The 22037-nt window shown below is 45.5% G+C and overlaps 2 protein-coding genes and 1 pseudogene across 3 annotated transcripts in view; all 3 read right to left on the bottom strand.

The window, feature by feature from the left end:
* LOC307069568 (carbonic anhydrase 5B, mitochondrial) overlaps positions 1-1348 on the bottom strand; it is a gene marked incomplete at its 3' end in the record, with an annotated part of 84156 nt that extends 82808 nt beyond the window's left edge. Inside the window, exon 1 of the mRNA XM_079727961.1 lies at positions 1240-1348. Within this exon, the coding sequence (XP_079584087.1) occupies positions 1240-1299 (60 nt within the window). The 5' untranslated portion in view covers positions 1300-1348. The remainder of the gene's footprint in view (positions 1-1239) is intronic.
* A 502-nt stretch (positions 1349-1850) lies between these two features.
* Positions 1851-17531, bottom strand: LOC307069567 (carbonic anhydrase 5B, mitochondrial-like; the record flags this gene model as incomplete). The annotated part of the gene is made up of 3 exons (XM_079727960.1): positions 1851-2107; positions 8066-8263; positions 17390-17531. 3 exons carry the CDS (start codon positions 17529-17531, stop codon positions 1851-1853), a joined length of 597 nt encoding a protein of 198 aa, XP_079584086.1.
* Positions 15002-15714, bottom strand: LOC307069949 (ferritin heavy chain-like; annotated as a pseudogene). Its single transcript has one exon. The product of its transcript is annotated as a ferritin heavy chain-like (transcript).
* Positions 17532-22037: the final 4506 nt, after the last annotated feature.

Raw genomic sequence — 22037 nt, 5'->3', positions numbered from 1 at the left:
TCAGTTTTTTAGTTTCCATTATAAGTAGGGTTCTTTCTTCCATTATATCTTCTGTGATTTTTATATGTCAAAGGAACTGATTTCTATAAATTAACATTGCACTCCACTAATCAGTTTTCTAATTTCCTTTATGTTTTTTTGGTCTAACTTTATTGGCTACTACCAGAATTTAATTCAATTTAATATTCAGTATGCTAATAATAGTGGAGTTAGTAGGTATCCTTTCCACACTAAGCATACTATTTACTTTTGAGCTGATGTTAATGTACTTTATCAGCTTAGGGAATTCTTTTATTTCTGTTTTATTAAAAACAATAGATGGTGACTTTTGTCAAATATGTTTTAGGAATCTGTGAAAATGAAAATATGAGTTTTCCCTTTAGATTTGCTAATGGGATGAAGTACATTAATCATAATGGTATCATTCCTAATATTGAACCATCCTTGCATTACTGGGAAAAAAGTCCTACTTGGACAAGATGTATATTTCTTCTAATGTACTGATAGATTCTGTTTCTAATATTTTATTTAGCTTCCTTTTTTTCCTTAAATATTCTTGAGAGATATTAGCCTCTTGTTTACTTTTGTCAGGGGAGGGTCCAATCTTTGGTGGATTTTGGTCTCATTGTTATCTTGGCTTCATAAAAAGGAACTTGGAAGCTTTTGTTCTGGTGAAAATATTTTAATCAATAAAAATCCAATACATACAAGTAAAAGCAGTTATTATTATTATAGTTTAGTTAGTTTATGAATTAAACAGGATTTTCTGTGTTAATGTATTAACCAGCAGTTAATCTTAGTGCCTAAAGGAAAGAAAAATAGCACGTAAAAACTCCCGACTTAGAATACAATTTCTGTATAGGTGTTGTTGGCTTCTGTCTTTAGCCTGAAATTCTATAGTAAAATTCCCTTAAGGAAATTAAAGGGTTTTGAACACATCCATTTCCAGCCTTCATTTGTTCCATTTAAAAGAGTCTTAATTTTTATAGTGATTCTACACAATGCATATACAGTAAAATATATATTACTGTCAAGAATTTAAAGTAAAAAGCTTATGTTGTTTTATGTTTTAACTCCTCTCTCTGGTTAATTTGAAGTATCTCCAAATACATGTCCAAACTGAGACAAGACATTAGCACATTTTAATAAAAATGTATCAGCATTACAAGATGTTAAAAACTGATGCCAAAGTTTGAGCCCAGCCTTGTTTTAAAGGGGCAGACTACAATTTCTTAATACAGAAATGTGGGAAGAACATACCTGATCATGATCTACCTCTATGGGCTGCTTCTTAATCATCCAGGTGACAGACTCCAAGAGTGGCAGGGTAGGTAGTCAGGGACCCTGAATAGGTCCCCAGGCAGGTGGGCATCAGGCAGGAAGAATCAAATAATCCGCAAGGGCATTCTGGCCAAGAGAAGGGGCCATCAAGCTATCATTTAGTGGAGAAAACCACTCAGGAATTGGTTGATGAGGTGACGATACCAGCGGAGTCTAGGGAACCAGCAGTGGTCCAGAGGACCTCCAGGTACCTCTGGACACCTTAGGACAGCATCATGCCCACGCTTTGCTCCTGTAATTAACTACATATCTCTCTTTTTAAAATTTAAATATAATTGACTTTAAAAAATTGAGATATAATTGACAACTGTGTATTTCTGATAGTTCTCACTAGGAGACATTAGGTGGTAGCTGGTGCATAAACAAGAAGGCCCCTTTTTTTTCAAGAGAGACTAATAGAATTCTTGTTTCTAAAGTGCAATGCAAATTAATCTTAGGGGCTGGACAGAGGTATCCACCCTGAAGGATGTGGGTAATTGTTCTGTAAAGCTGGACAAGCCAAGTTTCTGTCAAACTTTTCTGTGCCCCCTGCCTATGGGGGGGTAGCTAGAGCCCAGAAGGCTTCCCTGAGTGTTTGCACAGGACTGAGAAGGAGCAGGGGTCGGGAGCGGAGGAGGGGACTCATGTTCCAGAGTCCCTGAGTGCTCAGTGGCGTGGCAGCCAAACCAGAGCCGTCTGTGCCCACCAACAGGATCACTTCTGTCCTCTGCAAAGTGTCCCAGGGCCAGGGGCTCTCTCAGCACAAGCATCATAAATGGCAAGTTGTCTTAAGGGGCAGCTTTCAAAGAGAGCCTGAATTACACTGAGGCGAATTACATTTTCCCAATTCACAGTGCCTTGTTAGTGTCTCCACTCTGAGATTAAAACGTAAAATATATTTCAAGTGACCTAGGGGGAAAAATTACCTTATGCATAATTGATGCCATAGTCTCCACCAATTTCTATAGCTCTTTATGATGTTTGCCTAGCTAAAGAATAATAAATGAGAAAATATTAAAAACAATTGACATCTCACTCTAGAACTGTAATAGAACGTGAATTAAAATCAGACACCTGGACTTCCCTGGTGGCACAGTGGTTAAGAATACGCCTGCCAGTGCAGGGGACACGGGTTTGATCCCTGGTCCGGGAAGATCCCACATGCCATGAAGCAACTAAGCCCATGAGCCACAACTACTGCGCCTGCACTCTAGAGCCCGTGAGCCACAACTACTGAGCCCACGCGCCACAACTATTGAAGCCCACGCGCCCTAGAGCCCGCACGCAACTACTGAGCCCATGCGCCGCAACTGTTGAATTCCCGCGCTCTAGGGCCCACGTGCCACAACTACTGAAGCCCGCGCGCCTAGAGCCCGTGCTCCGCAACAAGCGAAGCCACTGCAATGAGAAGCCCACGCACTGCAACGAAGAGTAGCCCCCGCTCGCCGCAACTAGAGAGAGCCTGCGCGCAGCAACGAAGTCCCAACTCAGCCAAAACTGAATTAAAAAAAAAAAAAATAAAACATATAAAAAAATAAGATAAAATCAGATACCTGGTGATTACCTAAAAACAATCCACAGTACTGGAACTGCACTTAAATTGACAATTTAGAATGTTATAAACATCACTGAGTGAAAGTAGATAGAAAACAAATGAGCAGGCTGTTTGCTGATAGGCTGGAACCCACAGTCTGCAGGAAAAGGTGTCCCTTACTCCATCTGCTTCCCCCTCTGGGTCTCACTGGTGCTTGGCGCACAGCGGCTCTGGAGGCTGAAGCTGTCAGGGCGAGCCAGAGCGCAGTAAGGCCCAGCTTTCAGTTCAGGCCCCTGAGTCCTGAGGAGCTTCAGTGCAATAACTATGTTTTCCAGTTTCTGTATTTGATGCTTTGATATCTGAGGCCTTGCTCATGCTAGAGGGATCACCTCTCCCAGGGTTAGTCAACTGCTAGAGAGAACAAACAACAGGGGGCATGCGTTTCATATACAAACCAACCAATCCAGAGCTCATACCCCAACTACTTCCTTTTTGGGATTCTTAATACTCTGAGCTACTATTCCTCTGCCCTAGTCACCCCAGGGCCACATATCAGACAACTTGGGAAAGCCTCTATGCCCAGAGCCTGCTGAAATTATCCGAAGTGGCCAATCCTAAGCCTGCTTATGTTGTCTCACCCATTCCTTCCCATGGAAACCCCAACAAAGGTTCTGTCCATGTCTTCCCCTGCTCTCTCTGCCTCCTGACCACCCCGGGTGCTTCCCCATGTGGCCGTGCATGGCATGCCATGTCTCCTCTTTTTAGGTATTGGTGAGTATAATAAAATTCTTCCTTCATGATAGCCATTTCCATGTCTGTGTGTCTTACCATACCTGACTAAACTAAAACCTGGGTATCCTTAAAACACTCAGCATCCAGAGTGGACTAAGGCAGGGAGCCTGCAGGAGGCCTGTACCTATGGAACCTGCAGGAGCTCAGAGGTGCTGTGCAGAGTATGGTCCACAGATCTCCAATCCAGTTCTCCAGGTGCTAGCTGAGTGACCTGGCAGGAAAGCACTTAACCTCACTGACCTTTACTTTCTCCATCTAAAAAAATGGAGATGAGGGTCCACCACAGAGACTTCTATGGGAGATAAATGAAGCACTCAGCAAATGTATAGTCACATCACACTCATAAATGTTTAGTTCCTTTCCTGAATTTCCCTTAGTTGTTTGCCTTTATCTTTTTACTCCATTTAAAATATATTCTTATGAAATCTCACATTTTAACTGATATTTATTTAGTATTATTTGCTTTTATCCTTTTATACCAGTGCCTAAAAATAGAAATGTAACGCAAACCACAGAGGTAATTTTAAAGCTTCTAGGAGCTCCATTGAAAAAGTTAAAAAAAAAAAAACAGGTGAACTTAATTTTGAAAACATTTCATTTTACCAAATATATTCAAAATATTGTCATTTCAACATATAATCAATGTGAAAAGTTGCTAAGTCTTGAAAATCTGTTGTGTATTTAATACATACAGCACATATCAATTTGGATGCTAAATTTTCATCAGAAATACTTGATTTGTATATTTTACACTTGAAAATGTAGATAACATACCCAAGCTGTTCCAAACATTTTTAAGTTTTCCAATAACTGAATTGTCAGTTCCTAAATTTAAATGACAGTCAACTGAAGCAAAATTTAAAATTCGTTTCCTCACGTACAGTAGCCACATTTCAAGTGCTCAACAGCCACACATGACTTGTGGCTACCATATTGGACAGCCCAGTTTTATACCATTTGAAATATATTCTTAACAGTCTTGTTTTTTAAGCATTGTTTATCTTACCAATCTATTGATCCCCATATTCTTAAAGTAAGTAACAATATTCTAATGTTCTATCTTTTCATTCTAGAATACAACACATCATTTAAACTTGGTAAGATTTTTAAAAATATCTTAAAAAATATTCCTACCATAGCCAAACCATCTTCCTCCAGTTGCTGCCTCCCCGAAGCTTTCAAATTGGATTGCCTTCTGATGTACCAAGTACAGCTGAAACACCACTAAAAGAATTACTGCCTGACCATATAGGATTGCTCCACAATAATTCAGCAGCCTTATTCAGCCTACACTATTTCAACATGTTTCCCTACCTGAAATAAAGCCACTGGGAAAAACATGACAATCTGATGCAAAATGAGAGAGAAATAAAGAATGGGAAGAAACTCATGCAGGAGCAGCAATTAATTCCATGTGGATTAATATTACTTTGGAATAAAGGGATTTATCTGGGGAGAAAAATTTTTTAAATTATATAGTAAAGTGAGTAACATTTCAGTGAGGGATCAACATTTGCTCATTCTCATCTTGATTTGCAGGAAATACTAAAATCCAAAATCCATTTGCATCAAAAGGAGAGAAGATGCTTATCTTGAGAGAAATAGATTCTCCTTATGGGAATTAGACAGGAGTTGAAGACACATTTCTTTTTTGAGGGATAACCACTTAAAATGTATTTCTTTCTATTTTTAATGTAACATTTAAAATTAAATTAGGGGAAAAGTTGTAAGAAGAAATTTTATTTCCTTATACGCTCCCTATACTTCCCTACAAATTATTCCTTGTCCATCATTCATGAACTTTCTGGCATTGCCACCCCCAGAGCCTCCCAAGTGAGACACCTCAAGGTCATGGTTAACTTTGCCTTCTCCTCACTTGAAGCCTTCTCGTCTCCAAGTCCTGTTGCTTTTATTTTTAAAATGCTTGTTAAAACTTGCTCTCTCTCTTTCGACTGCCACAGCCTTCATTTAGGCTCCCACCGTCTCCCACGTGGATTAAGCTGTCCTGCACGATGGCCTGGGTCAATCTCAAAAAATAAAGCAATTGACCGATTATTTAGATGATATCATGCTATGCCACTCTGTTTAAAAATAACCAGTGTCTCATAAGCCTGCCTTCCACCTACCCTCTTTTTAAAAAAATATATTTTTAAAAAAATTTTTATTTTATTTATTTATTTATTTATTTTGGGCTGTGTTGGGTCTTTGTTGCTGCGCGCGGGCTTTCTCAAGTTGAGGCGAGCAGGGGCTACTCTTCACTGTGGCGTGTGGGCTTCTCACTGCGGTGGCTTCTCTTGTTGCAGAGCACAGGCTCTAGGCGCGTGGGCTTCAGTAGTTGTGGCACACGGGCTCAGTAGTTGTGGCTCACCGGCTCTAGAGCGCAGGCTCCGTAGTTGTGGCGCACGGGCTTAGTTGCTTCATGGCACGTGGGATCTTCCCAGACCAGGGCTCGAACTCGTGTCCCCTGCAATGGCAGGTGGATTCTTAACCACTGCGCCACCAGGGAAGCCCTCCACCTACCCTCTTAATCTTCAATGATCACCATTCTTCCTGCTTCTTCCCACAACACACATTCTTATTCTGGCCACTTTGGGTTTGGGCCACTTTCTGAACATCTGCTTCTGCACATGGTTTTCCTTCAGTCTGGAATGCCCTTCTAATCCTCTTGGCAAACTCCTTTTCATCTTTCAATACCCAACACAAATGTCCCCTCCTTAGTGAAATCATCGTAGACTCCTCTGAGCAGTCTACATCACACCGTCCTCTGTGGTCCCACACCACTTTCAGAAACCCTTTTTCAAATCACACTTGCTTTATAATTTTAACCTAATGTGTGCTTCTGTCACTAGACTTTGAACTCTGGGAGGTCAAGAATCGAGTTGTTATTCCTAGCACTCAGTGCAATGTCTGGCACATGGTTGGCACTTAGTAAATGTTGAACGAATAAATAAATCAATGAATGACAAAATACATACATGTTATTGGGTGACCACAAATATGAAAGGCCTTTTGCCCTGTACAGTTGACCCTTGCACAAAGCAGGGGCTAGAGGTGCCAACCACCTCGTAGTTGAAAATCAGCATATTTAACTTTACAGTTGGCTCTCCTTATCCTTGGTTCTGCATCTGTAGATTCAAGCAACAGCGGATGGTGTAGTACTGTAGTATGTATTTATTTTTTTAAAACCCATGTATAAACGGACCTAAACAGTTCAAACCTGTGTTGTTCAAGTCTCAACTGTATTGCAATTTTATCACTTAAAATCTGACTAAATAGTATTGCTATTTAATATAAAAGTTATTTGTAAAGTCAGCAAGCAGAGGAACATCACCACATATTCAACACACACAGAAAATAAACTTCTAGCAAAGTTTTAACTTCATGCCCTATCTTCTACATCAGTTATAGAATCTATACACAGAGATATATGTATTAACAGAAAATACTGTTGATACCAGTAGATGGAAATGTGCATAAAAATGAAAAGAGACATTTTTCATACACTCAAAAAAGTCCAAGGAGGATCCAGCAATCCCACTTCTGGGTATATACCCAAAAGAATTGAAAACAGCATGTTGAAAAGATATTTGTACACCCATGTTCACAGCAGCATTATTCACAATAGCCAAAAGGCGGCTGCAACTCGAGTGTCCACGAACAGATGAAGGGATAAACAAAATGTGGTATATACAGCTGACCCTTGAACAACACGGGTTTGAACTGTGCGGGTCCACTAATACGTGGATTTTTTTTTCTAAAGTAAATATTCCAGTACTACATGATCCCCGGCTGGATGAATCCGAGAATATGGAGGAACTGCAGATATGGAGGGCTGGCTATGAGGTATACTCAGATTCTCAACTTTGTGGAGGGTTGGTGCCCCTGACCTCTGTGTTGTCTACAGATTAACTGTACATACAATGGAATATTATTCTGCATTAAAAAAGAAGGAAATTCTGACACGTGTTACAATACGGATGAACCTGGAAACATTATGCTCAGTGAAATCATCCAGTCATAAAAAGACAAATACTGTATGATTCCACTTAAATGAGGCACCCAAAAGTCAAATCCATAGAAACAAAAGGAAAATGTTCATTGCCAGGGGCTGGAGGGCGGGGAAAAATAAGGAGTTATTAGTTAATGGGTACAGAGTTCTGAGGATGGATGGTGGTGACAGTTGCACAACAGTGTGAATGTGGTTAATACTGCTGAACCATATACTTAAAAAAAGGCTAAGAGAGTAAATTTCATGTTATGTGTATCACACAATGAAAAAAAGAAGTAAGTCCAGTGAGTCCCGTGCCACTGCTAACAAAAGAGGTCCCCGCTCCCATGGAGGCCTTGCGATGTGGCCTGTGCTGACATGAAACTGTCCCTTTAACTCCAGATGAGACCGCAGACAGGTCCGGCTCTCACCTGAGTTATCTGCAGAGTCTTCAAATTCCACGAGGAAAGAGTACCCGTTATTCCAGACGCGGAGGCAGGTGGTCGGGTCATAAGAGATGGTGAGCGGTTTTAAGCCAGGATTGTAGACACTGTCCCTCCACCGGATGTTGATGGGCGACTGGCGCTCACCCCCCGGGGCCAGGTCCACGCTCTCCCAGAGGGGGTGCACTAGGAGAAAGCACATCGGGGGCTGTCCTCGAGATGACACTAGCTGGAATCCCACTGGGGGGATGATCTGGTCCCATGTAAGCGTGTATGCCGGGTTCACCTCTTATGTGAGCCAGCTGTGAGGATTAGGCAGCCATCCTGCAAAGCCTGGGTAGAATGTTAGCATTGCTAAGGTCCCTGGAGGCCTGTCACATGAATCGCTATGACACTGTGTGTTAAGGTGCACACGCACACTCTGTCCCACACGTGTGCTGATGACATCACTGACGGTGGTTTTTCTACCAAAGAGTCAAGCGCCAGGTCTTTGTGGCAAGTCCATGATAAATCTCAGGAAACTTCTTATAACAAAGAAAGAGCTATCCACACACGATGGATAGAACCCACATGTATAATTCGGGTGGTCCAGCTCTCTGACCTTTAGAATCAGCACGGATGGGCAGAACCAAGACCAACAGGAAAGCTGGACAAAATATGAATCAAGATGAATCAATCATTACCAACGACCCTCTGCACCTCACCCCACACTGAGAATGAGTCTGAGGATTGGAGAAGGTGACAAGGCAGCTGCTGCCCAGTCAAATCCCCCTGTGCATGGCAGGGCCACTGGCACTCCACTTGTCCTAAACAACAAGCTTGCCTCTGGTTTCCTCTTACAGAGGAGACGGTGAGACGGTTCTCTTCCTGAGATAGCTGCCCAAAGCAGGATCTTAACCTTGGATTTTTTGGTGCAGGTGCCCCAGCAGCATAGACACAGAGCGCTCCAAGGCAGTTTCTGGACCAGTGGTTCTCAAAGGAGGGAGCGATTCTGACCCCGGGGGACATTTGGCGATGTGTCTGGAGACACTCTCGGTGGTCAAAACTGGAGGAGGGTGCTACTGACATCTAGTGGCTAGAGGCCGGGGATGCAGCTAAACATCCTACGTATATAGGCTGGGCTTTCACAGGAAAGAATTACGTGGCCCCAAATATCATTAATGCCAAGGTTGAGAAATCTTGGTCTAGAGCAAAAAGCAATAGGCAAACTCAGGGCATTCCCTTTTTTTTTCCCCGCTCATTTTTTTTTTTCATATAATGCGGTAATCTCATCTCTAGAGAGGTCTGAACCCAACGTTTTGGGTTTTCTCCCTTAGTGTAAAATAACTTCTGAACAACAAGAACTTACTCTAGAGAAGGAGGACTTTCTGTTTCAGAAATCGAAAATGAAAAATGCATATGAATTGGTACAATAGTCATATTGTTATCAGATGAGAATGCAAATTCCTTGCAGGGAGGAGCCATACCTCCCTCCCTTTTTTTTGTGCCCTGTAGCGCCCTACGGGGTATACGCCCTTTGAGTACTGATTATCCAAATGCTATTGTTGGGATAAAAAGCTGTATTTGATTAATTTTTTTAATCGTTTTTTTATTAATTTTTATTGGCGTATGGTTGCTTTACAATGTTGTGTTAGCCTCCACTGCACAACACAATGAATCAGCCATACTGATTCATTTTTAATTTGATATTTTAAAACTTCCAGAAACCCCGGGAACAGCCATGATTCAGTCTTAAAGCTGCCCGCCGGCACAAAGAAACCTGACAACATTGTCCGCTCTGAGATGCTCAGACTGAGGCTGAGGGTGTGAGCATTCACACCCTTCAAAACCAGCTCGTGCGGGTCTCCTAAGGAGACTAGGGGAGAAGGGAAGAAGGAGCAGATCCCTAAGACGATGCCCTCTTTCACCCAAATCGTCCCCCACTTCATTCAGGAAATGGCCCAGGGTCTACTCTCTCACCCACACAAACACCAGCCCAAGGGAACTGGGCCTGTTCCTTCAGCTGCTCTTTTATGGTCATAACGCTCCTGTCACTTTTTATGCCCCTCGGTTCACAAGTTCAGCTTCCAGGTTTTCTTTCCCCCACCCACCTCCTCCTCTAGGAGCCCAGAGCATCCCCCAACCAGGGAGCCCTTGGTCACTGTCCCCTTCGTGAAGCCAGCTTTTGCCCAGGGCTCGTTTTGCTAAAGATAAATTCACATTTTTGTTCTCTCCTCCCTTCCTCTTCCTCCATTTTAACAAAATACAGATTAAAACGATTTCTTGGTTGGTTACTCAGACTTCCCCTCAAAGTCGGAAGGTGATTACGTGTTCTGACTAACGGAGCCTGCGTTTCCAGCTTCTTCTCGTGTGGGGAGAATGAAATAAACAGAGAGAGTGGTTCTGTCAACCATGGTTTAAGGGCACAACGTCACACTGTCACACTGTTGTTAGGAAGGTGTCATTAACAAAAGCCCTTTAGATTCCATATGGTCGGCTTGGCTTTAGTTCTTGTTTACATGACTGGTCCTGTCTTTGATTTACTTTGTGCTTATACCACCTTCAGCTCCTGCCTCGGGGGTGTCGGTCTTTCAGGATCATTCCTGTCTTAGCCCCTCAGTTCCTGCTCCTCCTCAGAAATCAATCTCCCCTCATTCAGCTCAGGGCTGGCTCCTCTTCTTGGCTTAATTGTCACCTCTTCAGCAGAAGTGTCACCTCCGCACCTCCCTGTCCTCTTATGCGATCCCCTCTTATTTTTTTTATTAATCATAGCATTCTGATCTTTTCCTTCAAAACAGTTATTACATGGGTATGATGATAATTATATGCATAGATGCTTAGCTGTCTGCACCCTCACGGCTCTGCAAGCCCCATGAAGAACTGAGCTGGCTCTCAGTCCCTGCTTGTGGATTGAATGTATAAGATAAAGAGCATTACTGGGAAGGGGTCGTTCCCGTTTTATCTTTATTTCCTTTTACTCTACTGAGCGCCACATTGTTTTCTCCTTAAGGATCTTTCAGGTTTATCTCTTCTTTGTCCAGCCCATGACCACCAGCCTCATTCAGGCCCCTATACCACAGACTTTTCCTCAAGGAAAGGTCCTCTTGCTCACTTTTCCTCCTCTCTTACTCCCCTCTACTGTGTTTTGCCATCCATCAGTTTTCCTAACTTACCACCTTCATCATGTTGTTGCCATGTTAAAGACCATGTGAAGTCCAGGCTTCTGCATCCAAGCACCGAGGTTTTCCTAGTAGGAACCCACCTCGCCCATCTAATTTTATTTCTCCTCATTCTTCCCAGGCTCTGGTCTGGCCACGCTATTCCAGAACCTTGCCAGGCTACTCCCCTTGGTCAGTCAGTGAGATGTGCTGCAACTGTAGGATGATACCCCGCTGGGCTTTGAAGACTTAGGACAAAATCCTGTAAACTACCTCACTAATAATCTTTATATTGATTACATGTTACAGTGATAATATTTTGGATATAGTGAGTTAAAGTATATAACTAAACTTAATTTCACCTGTTTCTTGATCCCTTTCTTAGTGTGACTATTAGAAAATTTAGAAGTGTCTATGTGGCTCGCATTATGTATCTTTTGGACATTATTGCTCTATACCATCACTAGCTTTTTCTCCGGTGCCTTGCCCTGTACTGTCCTTTTTCTTGAGATGGGCTATTTCCTCGTCAAATTGAACACCATCCTAGCAGGCCTAGGGCTTATTGCAGTGATGGGATACACAGGGACCCTCCATGTGACTTTGTTGGGGATGGTCACAGAATCACAAATTGCCTTGTTAGAGCATCAGGGTTGTAAAAGGCACTTTCATGCTGAGCCCAGGTAACCACAGCGTCACATGCAGTTACCAGTGCAGGAGACTAAGGCCCACGTTTCCTGGTGGTCAGTTCAGGGCTATTGGTCAGTTCACTGTAGCTGCAGATACCCCCGAGGCCGTTACTGTAATTCCAAAGGGCTCTTAATAGGTCCGCTGTTTCTCAAGATTATTTGAAAATCAATGGAAGACAACACAGTCTGGGTATCCCAGCCTATATTATCTGGGGATTAACGGAATTCTCTGTGAAGACGTTGCAAAACAAGCTTTTGAATACTATTGTTCTCCAGGCTTTATTAGTGTTCTTCAAAATTAATTGGAGAAATAATAGAACAGTTTTCTAACACAGTTCAGTTATAATATAGACTTGTCCTGTCAAATACAAGTTTCTCTGATGATGGAACTTTCTAATATAGTAAGTGCTAGCCACAGGTGGCCATACAATTTGAATACATTTATAGTTACATGTAAGTACACACATGGGGCTAGTAGCTACATTTTATACAGTGCTATTCTACTGAGATTTGTCCTAAAAATAAATGTTCCTCTTCTAAAACTAGGGAGATCATGAACGTTAAGAATCAATAGAATAATAACAAATCTGTACCATTTCCATTCTAGATGACATTCTTTATATATTTCATTAAATTAAAAATTAATATTATTAAACTTATTTCCCTATGGTTTAAGATCTCTTGCCTAAATCTTTTTTTTTATTCAAGACCCATTTATTCTCTAGTTCTGCCCACATGGAGACACCCTCCTTGAAAAGGCGTTGAATCCTTCCGTTCACTTTAACACCTTGTGCTGAAGACACGTGTTCCGAGGTTTCAACTATGAGATCCACATTCTTAAAGCACTAATTCTTAAACCTCATCTAGATTTCTCCCCTTGGATGGGGGGAGATGACCCAAACACAGAGAAGAACAGCTCAGGACTGTGGGCTCTGCTCGTCCAGAAGACCTTGCAGCTCCCCTGACCACCCAGCTGGAGCCAGGATTAGGGCCCTGAGACGAGGGGCGCCTGCTGGGCTGCCGCCCCCGCCCCGCCTCCTGTCCTCTTCACTAGGCTGGCTGTCACCTCTAGTTTCCCTGGAGTTTGGGGATTCTAGACGGTCTCTGCTCACACTTCTGTGTCACGCCTGCTGCCTCAGCACTGCTGATCCACACCAAGGGGGAAAAGCACACAGAACTGCTTTTCAGCACACCAACGTTCCACACAAAAGTTATTCTATAAGCCTGCAGGTTCTTTTCCATCAGAGGACATTCGCAAGGCCATGACTTGCCCCGGCTCCCCACTGCCCTTGCCAGCAGACTGGACACGCACAGGCGGCCGTGCTGAGTGGCACACACCCCCCTGGCTCCATTCAGGCGCACTCTCCTGGAGAACTGAGGGCGGTGCCCTGGGCTCATCAGCAGGACCTGTCCCGAAGCCAGTCCTAGAGTGACAAGAGCCACACCTGCAGGTCTATTCCACTGACCAGCCGCACAGGACCGAGCTGGGCCCACGGACCTTCGTCTGGAGTGTGTTGGCTGGTCGTTCTTGCCTAGGTTCACAGGCCAACAGCCAGTGTCCTTCCTTTCCTGCTCATCACCGCACCAGCGGCTCACTCCTACCTGCTGCCGTCACACGCCTGGCAACCTCGTGTTCCGGGGCCAGCCAAGAACTGAGACCCCAACAGGCCCCTAGTTCCCAGCAGGCAAACTCCCCATTAAACTACTGCTGCCTAGCCGTGTTCTCGAGGCTGCAGAGCCGGGAGAGCGCGGAGGGCATAGCAAGCCGCGGCGCCCCCAGCCCCAGACCCGAGGTGCTCCGCGGAGGCGCCGGAACCTCGCCGCAGCCCCCCGCACCAAACACAAACGACCTCTGCGCCCGCCTATCCCGCGGACCCGGGCGCACCTCCTACCACCGCGACCCAGGACGGAGGCGCGGGGCCCGGGTCGCGGGGCTCGGCCGGCGGCGGGCGCTGGGGCCAGCGCGGGCGGGGACCCGAACTCCGGCCCCGAGGCCGCGCGACCCGCCAATCCCACCTCCGTCCCCGCCGCCCGGAAACCCTAAATCTTTTTTTTTTTTTTACTTTATGGCTGTGTTGGGTCCTTGTTTCTGTGCGAGGGCTTTCTCTAGTTTTGACAAGTGGGGGCCACTCCTCATCGCAGTGCGCGGGCCTCTCACTATCGCGGCCCCTCTTGTTGCGGAGCACAGGCTCCAGACGCGCAGGCTCAGTAATTGTGGCTCACGGGGCCAGCTGCTCCGTGGCATGTGGGATCTTCCCAGACCAGGGCTCGAACCCATGTGTCCTGCATTGGCAGGCGGACTGTCAACCACTGTGCCACCAGGGAAGCCCCCTAAATCTTTTTTATGTGACAGAAATTTAGGCTCAGTTTCACTAGATGATACAAGAAATGAAAGTGGTTTTATTTTCATCGTGGGTAATAGATGCAGGCTTTTATCTTTATCATATTACCAGTCCGCAGGGTTAGGACTGTCAGTATTTACTGTCTGCCACTTGAGATCACAGCAAACAGCAGTTTGAGTTGACACCAGGGATTCCTCGGGGAGAGGGGTGGTGTGGAGTGAAGGCAGAGCACCGGGCACAGGCCCCAGTGAAATGCTGTTTCTAAACTCGCCACAGCCTCCTCCTTCAGTCACTCCCTACTCCGCTCCCGGATCCTAACAATGGTCAGACGTGTGAGGGAGGTGCTGAGCATATGACAGTGGTGAAGATGGTGATGATGATAACGACTGTGGTACTAGAGGTAGCTGCCAAGGCCGAGCTCTCACTGTGTGGCAGGCGCTAGCTAAGGACTTTCCACATTACCTAACCCTCAGTGGTCTTGCGTCACTCTGGGTCACAAGTGTATTGGGCCTTCCGCTGGGGTACTGAGCTTCCAGAATCAATGAGTATCGTCTTTACAACTAAACAGATGAGGGACCAGGATATACAAATAGGACATGCTCAGTGGCCCAGGGCAGCAAAGACCAAATATTCTCCTGGGGGAAACAAGGAGGGACAGCGTAATATTCGAAAACCAAAATCAAACGGTGACTGTGACCTGTTTCTTCTAGTAAGTTACAAACAAGAACATTTCATCTGATGTGGGAAATTTTTTTTTTCGGGTGCCAAATTACTTTATTTGAAGGAATGGTACTAAGGAAAAGACTTGTAGATATTTTGGTACAACTTACAGAAAAGGTAAAGGTAACCCAAACATGCATGCACGGCCTTGGTGACCAGGGAAGTCACCCCTGTGGCTACGGGAAGCCAGCCTAAGGCTTAGCTCTCATTATCACTATTTCCCAGGGTGCGCTTGTCAAAGAGATACAGTGCCATGCCAGATTTGGGGGCCCCCATCGTGTGCAAGTTGGTTACGTGGTCACCCAATTCTTTAATGGATTTCACCTGCTCATTCAGATAATGAGTCTCAATGAAGTCACACAAATGGGGGTCATTTTTCTCAGTGGCCAGTTTGTGCAGTTCCAGTAGTGACTGATTCACATTTTTTCCAAGTGTAGTGCACACTCCATTGCATTCAGCCCATTCTCCCAGTCATCACGGTCTGGCTTCTTGATCTCCTGAAGGAAGATTCGGCCACCCCGTCGGTTCTGCAGCCTCATCAGTTTCTCAGCATGTGCCCTCTCCTCACAAGATTGGTGAAGAAAGTATTTGGCAAAGTTCTTCAAAGCCACATCATCGCGGTCAAAATAGTACGACATGGACAGGTAGACGTAGGAGGCGTAGAGCTCCAGGTTGATCTGACGGTTGATGGCAGCTTCCGAGTCCTGGTGGTAGTTCTGGCGCACCTGCGAGAGGGACGCGGTCGTCATGGCGGGCGGCTGAGGTGAAACGGTGGCGGTGGCTGCGCGGCGCTGTAACAGCAGCGGGGACCTTGGGGCGGTTGGAGGGCGCTGGGAGGTGGTGGCGAGGGCAGGCTCTGAGCGGCCGGCCGGAGCGGGGAACGAGCGCCGGGTTCCGTCCAAGCACCGTTGAAGCAAGAAACCGCGGCGACTCTCCGCGAGGACTGTCTGATGTGGGAAATTAATCAAGAGAAGCCCCTACCTCCCTAAGCCAATACTCTCTGGGTTCTGTCAGCACTAAAAGGAGCAAACTATCCTAAAGACACGAGCATACTGGATTTACTTCCATCCTTCTCTAAACAGAAACAAATACCTTCTGTAAATATAAACAAACAAGAAAATAAGGAAAGCCCTCACACTCACACAAAATTTAGTAAATATAAACAAACAAGAAAATAAGGAAAGCCCTCACACTCACACAAAATTTAGTAACTAGATAAATATGACTACTTTTTTCCATTTTAAGCCTTAGACTGCAAAGTGCCAGTGTTGAGAATAAGCCAGTCCGGGTAGGATGTGGGCCTGATGGTAGGAAGCCGCACCCAGCAACCAGAAATTTATTATGACTCAGACCAGTTCAGTTTAATGAGAACACAGTCAATATCGGAGGAAACAAAATAAACTTAACAGTAAAAATATATTTATGAAGCAGTTTCAAGGCAATAGATTTAGCTAGATTAGCATTACTAATAAATTCCTTTTTTAATGTGCAAAATAGGGTCAAAGAGAGTAAACCCAAGGAGGAAAAGTTGAGAAAGCTAGAATCTGGAAGCAAACCAACCCTGGAAAACGCTGTGTGAATTCACTGTGAATGGTGGAAAATATATAACTATTTAGCAGATATGCTTAACCATTTCATTAAACTCATGTGTCCACCAACACACACATTATCCTCTCCGATCATCTCAGGGTTCTGTACCAGGGTTACTTGGCGCCCCAGGGGACACTTAGGGATGCCATGCAGCATCTGCAGTGCACAGTCCACCCCGACAGCACAGGACGACCCACGCCCATGGCAGTAGCGCCGTGGTGTCAGGGAGGACCATCTGCTGCCTCACTTGATCTGCTGGGTTCACAGCGGAGCACACACTGGCGAGCTGGTCAGCTAGAAGCAACTCTTCTGCAATTGGTAACAAGGGACGGAATATTCCAGAGTATGAAGGTACTGAACTGCTTGCAAACATGAATATGCAAATTCCAGAATGTTCGGAGTCACAGAAATAATTCGCAGTCCGTGGATCAATTTTAGTAAAAAGACAATTGCTAACAAAAAAGAAAGAACAGGTTCAAAGTATTTGAAACTTGGGACTTCTTTGACCTATTTCTGCATGACATCATTTTAACAAGTTAAAATTGGTGAAGAAAACACCTTTCCACACTGTACTGTGGTAATCATTTCACAGCACGTACGTGTATCAAATCATCATGATGTACACCTTAGACTTAGGTCAGTTATATCTCAATAAAGCTAGGGGAGAAAAAGGCTTTCCATATTTGAACAAATAGAGAAATAATGGGTTATCCTCACAGTTCTCAAGGCATCTAATCCCAGTCTGGAATGCCACTGACATCAGAGCTGCAAACACTCAACACACGTGACTGTTAGGAAACAACCAGGCTTCTGCTCTCCAGGCAGCCATGTACTCACAGGCTCGGTTCCGGGTTTTGTAAGTGCAGGTGTAGAGGCTGCAGGGCCTTGCTAGCATGGTGCTCGGAATCTGGAACCTTCTCCACAGTGCCTTGCATGGAGAGGCTTGAAGAATGACCCTCAGGTGACTCATCATCACCATCTTTAGCTTGAAGTCTTGATCAGCTCCCAAGTAACTTGCAGGAACCTAATAACCCAGAGCAAAAGGAGGACAGAGGAGGAAAAGTTCCAAACAGAGGTGGCCCATCCTGTGGAAAACATCATTCAGATTATTAGTATGGGGGAGGGGGAGGTAAATACAGCAGGAGTGGAGTGAACCAGGCAGAGGGTGGTAGGAGATGAGGTCCAGAGGTATTGGATGCCATATCAGGGAGACATGTAGGCCATTGTAAAGGCTCTTTCTCTAACTCAGGGTTTCTCAGCTTCAGCATTGTTGACATTTTGACCAGGTAACTCTGTTGTAAAGGACTAGTCTTTGCACTGTAGCATGTTTAGCGGCACACTTGGTCTCTACCCACTAGATACCAGTGGCACCTTCCTTCCATTTGTGACAACCAAAAATGTCTTCAGGCATTGCAGATGTCCCTTGGAGAAGGGGAATCACCTCTGATTGGGAACCACTGTTCTAAGAGAAATGGGAACACAATGGAGTTTTCGGAGTGGAGGAGGGACATACTCTGATTTACATTTTTTTTTACATCTTTATTGGAGTATAATTGCTTTACAATGGTGTGCTAGTTTCTGCTGTACAACAAAGTGAATCAGTTATACGTATGTTCCCGTATCTCTTCCCTCTTGCGTCTCCCTCCCTCCCACCCTCCCTATCCCACCCCTCTAGGTGGTCACAAAGCACCGAGCTGATCTCCCTGTGCTATGCGGCTGCTTCCCACTAGCTATCTATTTTACGTTTGGTAGTATATATACGTCCATGCCACTCTCTCGCTTTGTCACAGCTTACCCTTCCCCCTCTCCATATCCTCAAGTCCATTCTCTAGTAGGTCTGTGTCTTTATTCCTGTCTTACCCCTAGGTTCTTCATGACATTGTTTTTTCTTAAATTCCATATATATGTGTTAGCATACGGTATTTGTCTTTCTCTTTCTGACTTACTTCACTCTGTATGACAGACTCTAGGTCCATCCACCTCATTACAAATAGCTCAATTTCGTTTCTTTTTATGGCTGAGTAACATTCCATTGTATATATGTGCCACATCTCCTTTATCCATTCATCCGATGATGGACACTTAGGTTGTTTCCATCTCCTGGCTATTGTAAATAGAGCTGCAATGAACATTTTGGTACATGACTCTTTTTGAACTATGGTTTTCTCTGGGTATATGCCCAGTAGTGGGATTGCTGGGTCATATGGTAGTTCTATTTTTAGTTTTTTAAGGAACCTCCATACTGTTCTCCATAGTGGCTGTATCATCAAAAAATCTAGAAACAATAAATGCTGGAGAGGGTGTGGAGAAAAGGGAACACTCTTGCACTGCTGGTGGGAATGTGAGTTGATTTACATTTTTAAAAGCTCATTCACAGTGCCCTACTGGAAACTGACCAGGGTGGAAGAAAGAAGCAGGGAGCCCATTCAGGATAACCCAGGGGCTGGAACTAAGGATGTCGCAGTGGACGTGGTGAGAAGTGGCTGGGTACTGGATGTATCCTGGGGATACGGCCCGTAAGATGTAAAGAAAGCAGTCAGAGATGACTGGCAGATGCTTGGCCTAAACAACTGCGAGGATGGACTTGCCACGAACTGAGATGGGAAGACTGTGTACGGAAAAGGTTTTGCATGGGACATCAGCAGCTCAGATTTGGGCATGTGGAGTTTGAAATGAAATTCCAATAATTCAAGTGAGGGAATATGGTAGAATATTCCACCTCATGGTAGAACGAGGATGAACCCCTGAACAAAGAAACAGAACCCGGCACAGGAGCTGGCGGGGAGGGAAAGATGGCACTCTTACTGCTAATTCTGTTGGGTTTGAGGTGCCAAGGGGGCAGGTGAGAGGAAAGGGCTAGGGAGAGTTGGCAGTGCAGCTCTGGTGGTCAGGAGAGGTTGTGAGGCTAGAGAGAGAAGGAAAGGTGTGACCATGAGCTGGATGGGCCCTACGGAAGGTAGGCTTTCTGTGCTACCTGCCCTTTGTTATCACTGATTACATATGCTCTTGGATTTTACTTACACAGTCCTTATCTGCTGTTTTGCAGACAGAAATGAGTGAATGAACAGATTCTAACAGCCTTTTAGAATCACTTGTAGATTGTGTATTTATTAAATGCCTTGGCTCTTCAACTCTGCCTGGTTAAGCCATTTGTACTTAGGCAAAACACCAAAAAAACCAAAAAACAAAGCACAAAAACCTACTAAAGGTTACAATTGCGTTGAAAAAAAATTCCTTGATTCTTATCAGATGGACCCTTCACTTTCTTGCCTTCTGATTTAGAAAGGAAGACAGCGTTTTTGCAATTCTCTGAAATTTAAATTAGAAGTTATGTTTCCTTATCTTGACTGAGAAAGTTCAGCTTCCTTCTCTCACCCACTTCTTCTCTATGATCCCAATATAGGGTTGCCAAAGGTTACATTTCTATAATTGCTTAGTGCGCTGCAATTGCTCCAGCGCACTAATTGCTCCAGTGGAATGATCTGAAATGCATTTCCCTCTTTCCATCAGATTTCCTCCATATTCACATTGAGTCAAAAGGAACTCAACTCATTGTATGCCAACTACGAGTGGTGGCAGCCTTTTGCCTGGCTCCAGGGACAACGGGGCAGGCGTGCACAGGCACAGAAATGGTGCCCTTGCTGCTTTCAGCCTTTAGGTGCATTTCAGACCTGGTACTGAGTTTACAATTTCTGAGTGAAGTAGGAAAGCCCTAGAAAGTTGAAAGGTTTTCATTTCCAAAATACTCAAGAACAGTGTAGCTCTTTATCAGGACCCAGAAGGGAGAGTGGGGATATGGGTGTGGGGAACATTGGTTCACTGTGGACTTCAGTGCAGGCTGAGAACAGAGCCCGTTCTGAGGGATGTGCAGGGGCAGCTTACGGGTAGCGTGTGGACAAGCTTCTTTCACCAGAGATTTCCAACTTCTCTCCATACTCCAGCAAGACTTTTAAGCAGCAGGGTGGAGATGACCAGACTTTCAGCAAAGGAAAAAGGGGAAGCAGAAAGCAGTGTGGTTTTCAGTGGTTGACAGAGAATGAACTCTACTCAACATAAGGTGAATACATCTTCATTATCTCCCCATATTTCTCAAGCTTTCTCAGCAAAAATAAACAAGAGGGAATTACACTAATAACAACGACTTTCCAGCATCCTCTGAGCAGTAGCTTTCAACTCACGCCACAGAGAATTACAGCCACCAACAGCGTCTGTATTTGGTAGGTTCTTCCCCTCTAGCTCCAGGACGGGGCACAAAAGAAAAAGGATAGAAGAAAGAATTGAGGAGTAGAGAAGACTCAGATTTGTCCACATGATATAGCTGCTGATCCCCTGCCCCGGGGGTGGTTGTGAATCCGTCCGTAGCCCTTGGTATAGTCAGGAAGAAAATCAACAACGCAAATATGAGTGAATCCAGTTTGCTGGGCCTCGGTTTCTGAAACTGCAACCCCCTTACTTCCCAGACTCTCTAGGACAGCGTTCTGCCTTTAAATGCACAAAACCGTAAGGGGGTGTAGTTTTTTGGTGACCCTCAGAGCGGAGGAACAGGATTAGAGTAGAGATGGAGCGACTCCCTGCCTCCCCTACCCCCATCGTACAGAGAAGCCCCGCCGGGACTGTGGCCATTCTAGCGGGGCCAACAGCTGTCCCGGCTCCGGGGCCCACTGCAGCGCGTGATCGTGTTTATGAGAGGATCCGTGTTTTCTCTGCTAGCCTACGCTCCCCTGCTGCCCACGCTCCACATCGCCGCCGGACTTTACCCGAACGTTTTCCAGAGCGGGAACCACTCTGCTCGCTACCGGGATGAGAGGCTCATGCGCGCCGCCATCTTAGCCACGCCCCCTTGTGCCTAGCCGCGCCCCTCACGCCGGGACACGTCATTTCGCTTATTCACGTCACGTCCCCGCGCGCCCGCCCCACGTCCCGATGAAGCTCAAAGTCGCGCCCTGGCCACGCTCCCCAGGTCGGAGCCCGAACCTGTTCTCTACCCAGCTCTGCACCTGCTCTCTGTGCTGACTACGCCCCTGCTGCCATCGCTCCGGGCCTCCGGCCGCGGTCACGCGCCGGCGCGCTAACTTGGTCCCACCCCTGGCCTCGCCGTGGGCCCACCCCTCCTTGGAGCCGGACCATCTTTGTTGCACACCTTAGAACTGTAAAGCCACTCCCCCACGGACACGCCGCGCCCACGTTCACGGTAAATCCTTACACTGCGCCTACACCAGGGCCCTCCTTTCTGTTACGTCACTTGCGTCCCATACGCTACTCCGTGGCCCCGCCTCTTCATCGGCGTTCACGCCCCTGATCCGAGTCCTTTCACATTCCTCTTATCCTCTGGGCCACGCTCGTTTCGCTGACCCCACGCCGCTCTCTTGTGCCCATTTCTCTGCTTTCCACTCTGGTAATTCCTCTGCCCTCTGCCCACCTCTCCCGCAGTCTCGACCAAGCCTGTCTTGCCTTTACGAGCGGCTACGCACCGATTGCGTCTCAC

This window comes from Hyperoodon ampullatus (assembly GCF_949752795.1).
Source record: "Hyperoodon ampullatus genome assembly, chromosome: X".
NCBI classification, from domain to species: domain Eukaryota; kingdom Metazoa; phylum Chordata; class Mammalia; order Artiodactyla; family Ziphiidae; genus Hyperoodon; species Hyperoodon ampullatus.
The sequence above is the reverse complement of the archived record's forward strand: the minus strand, read 5'-3'. Positions and strand labels throughout refer to the sequence as shown.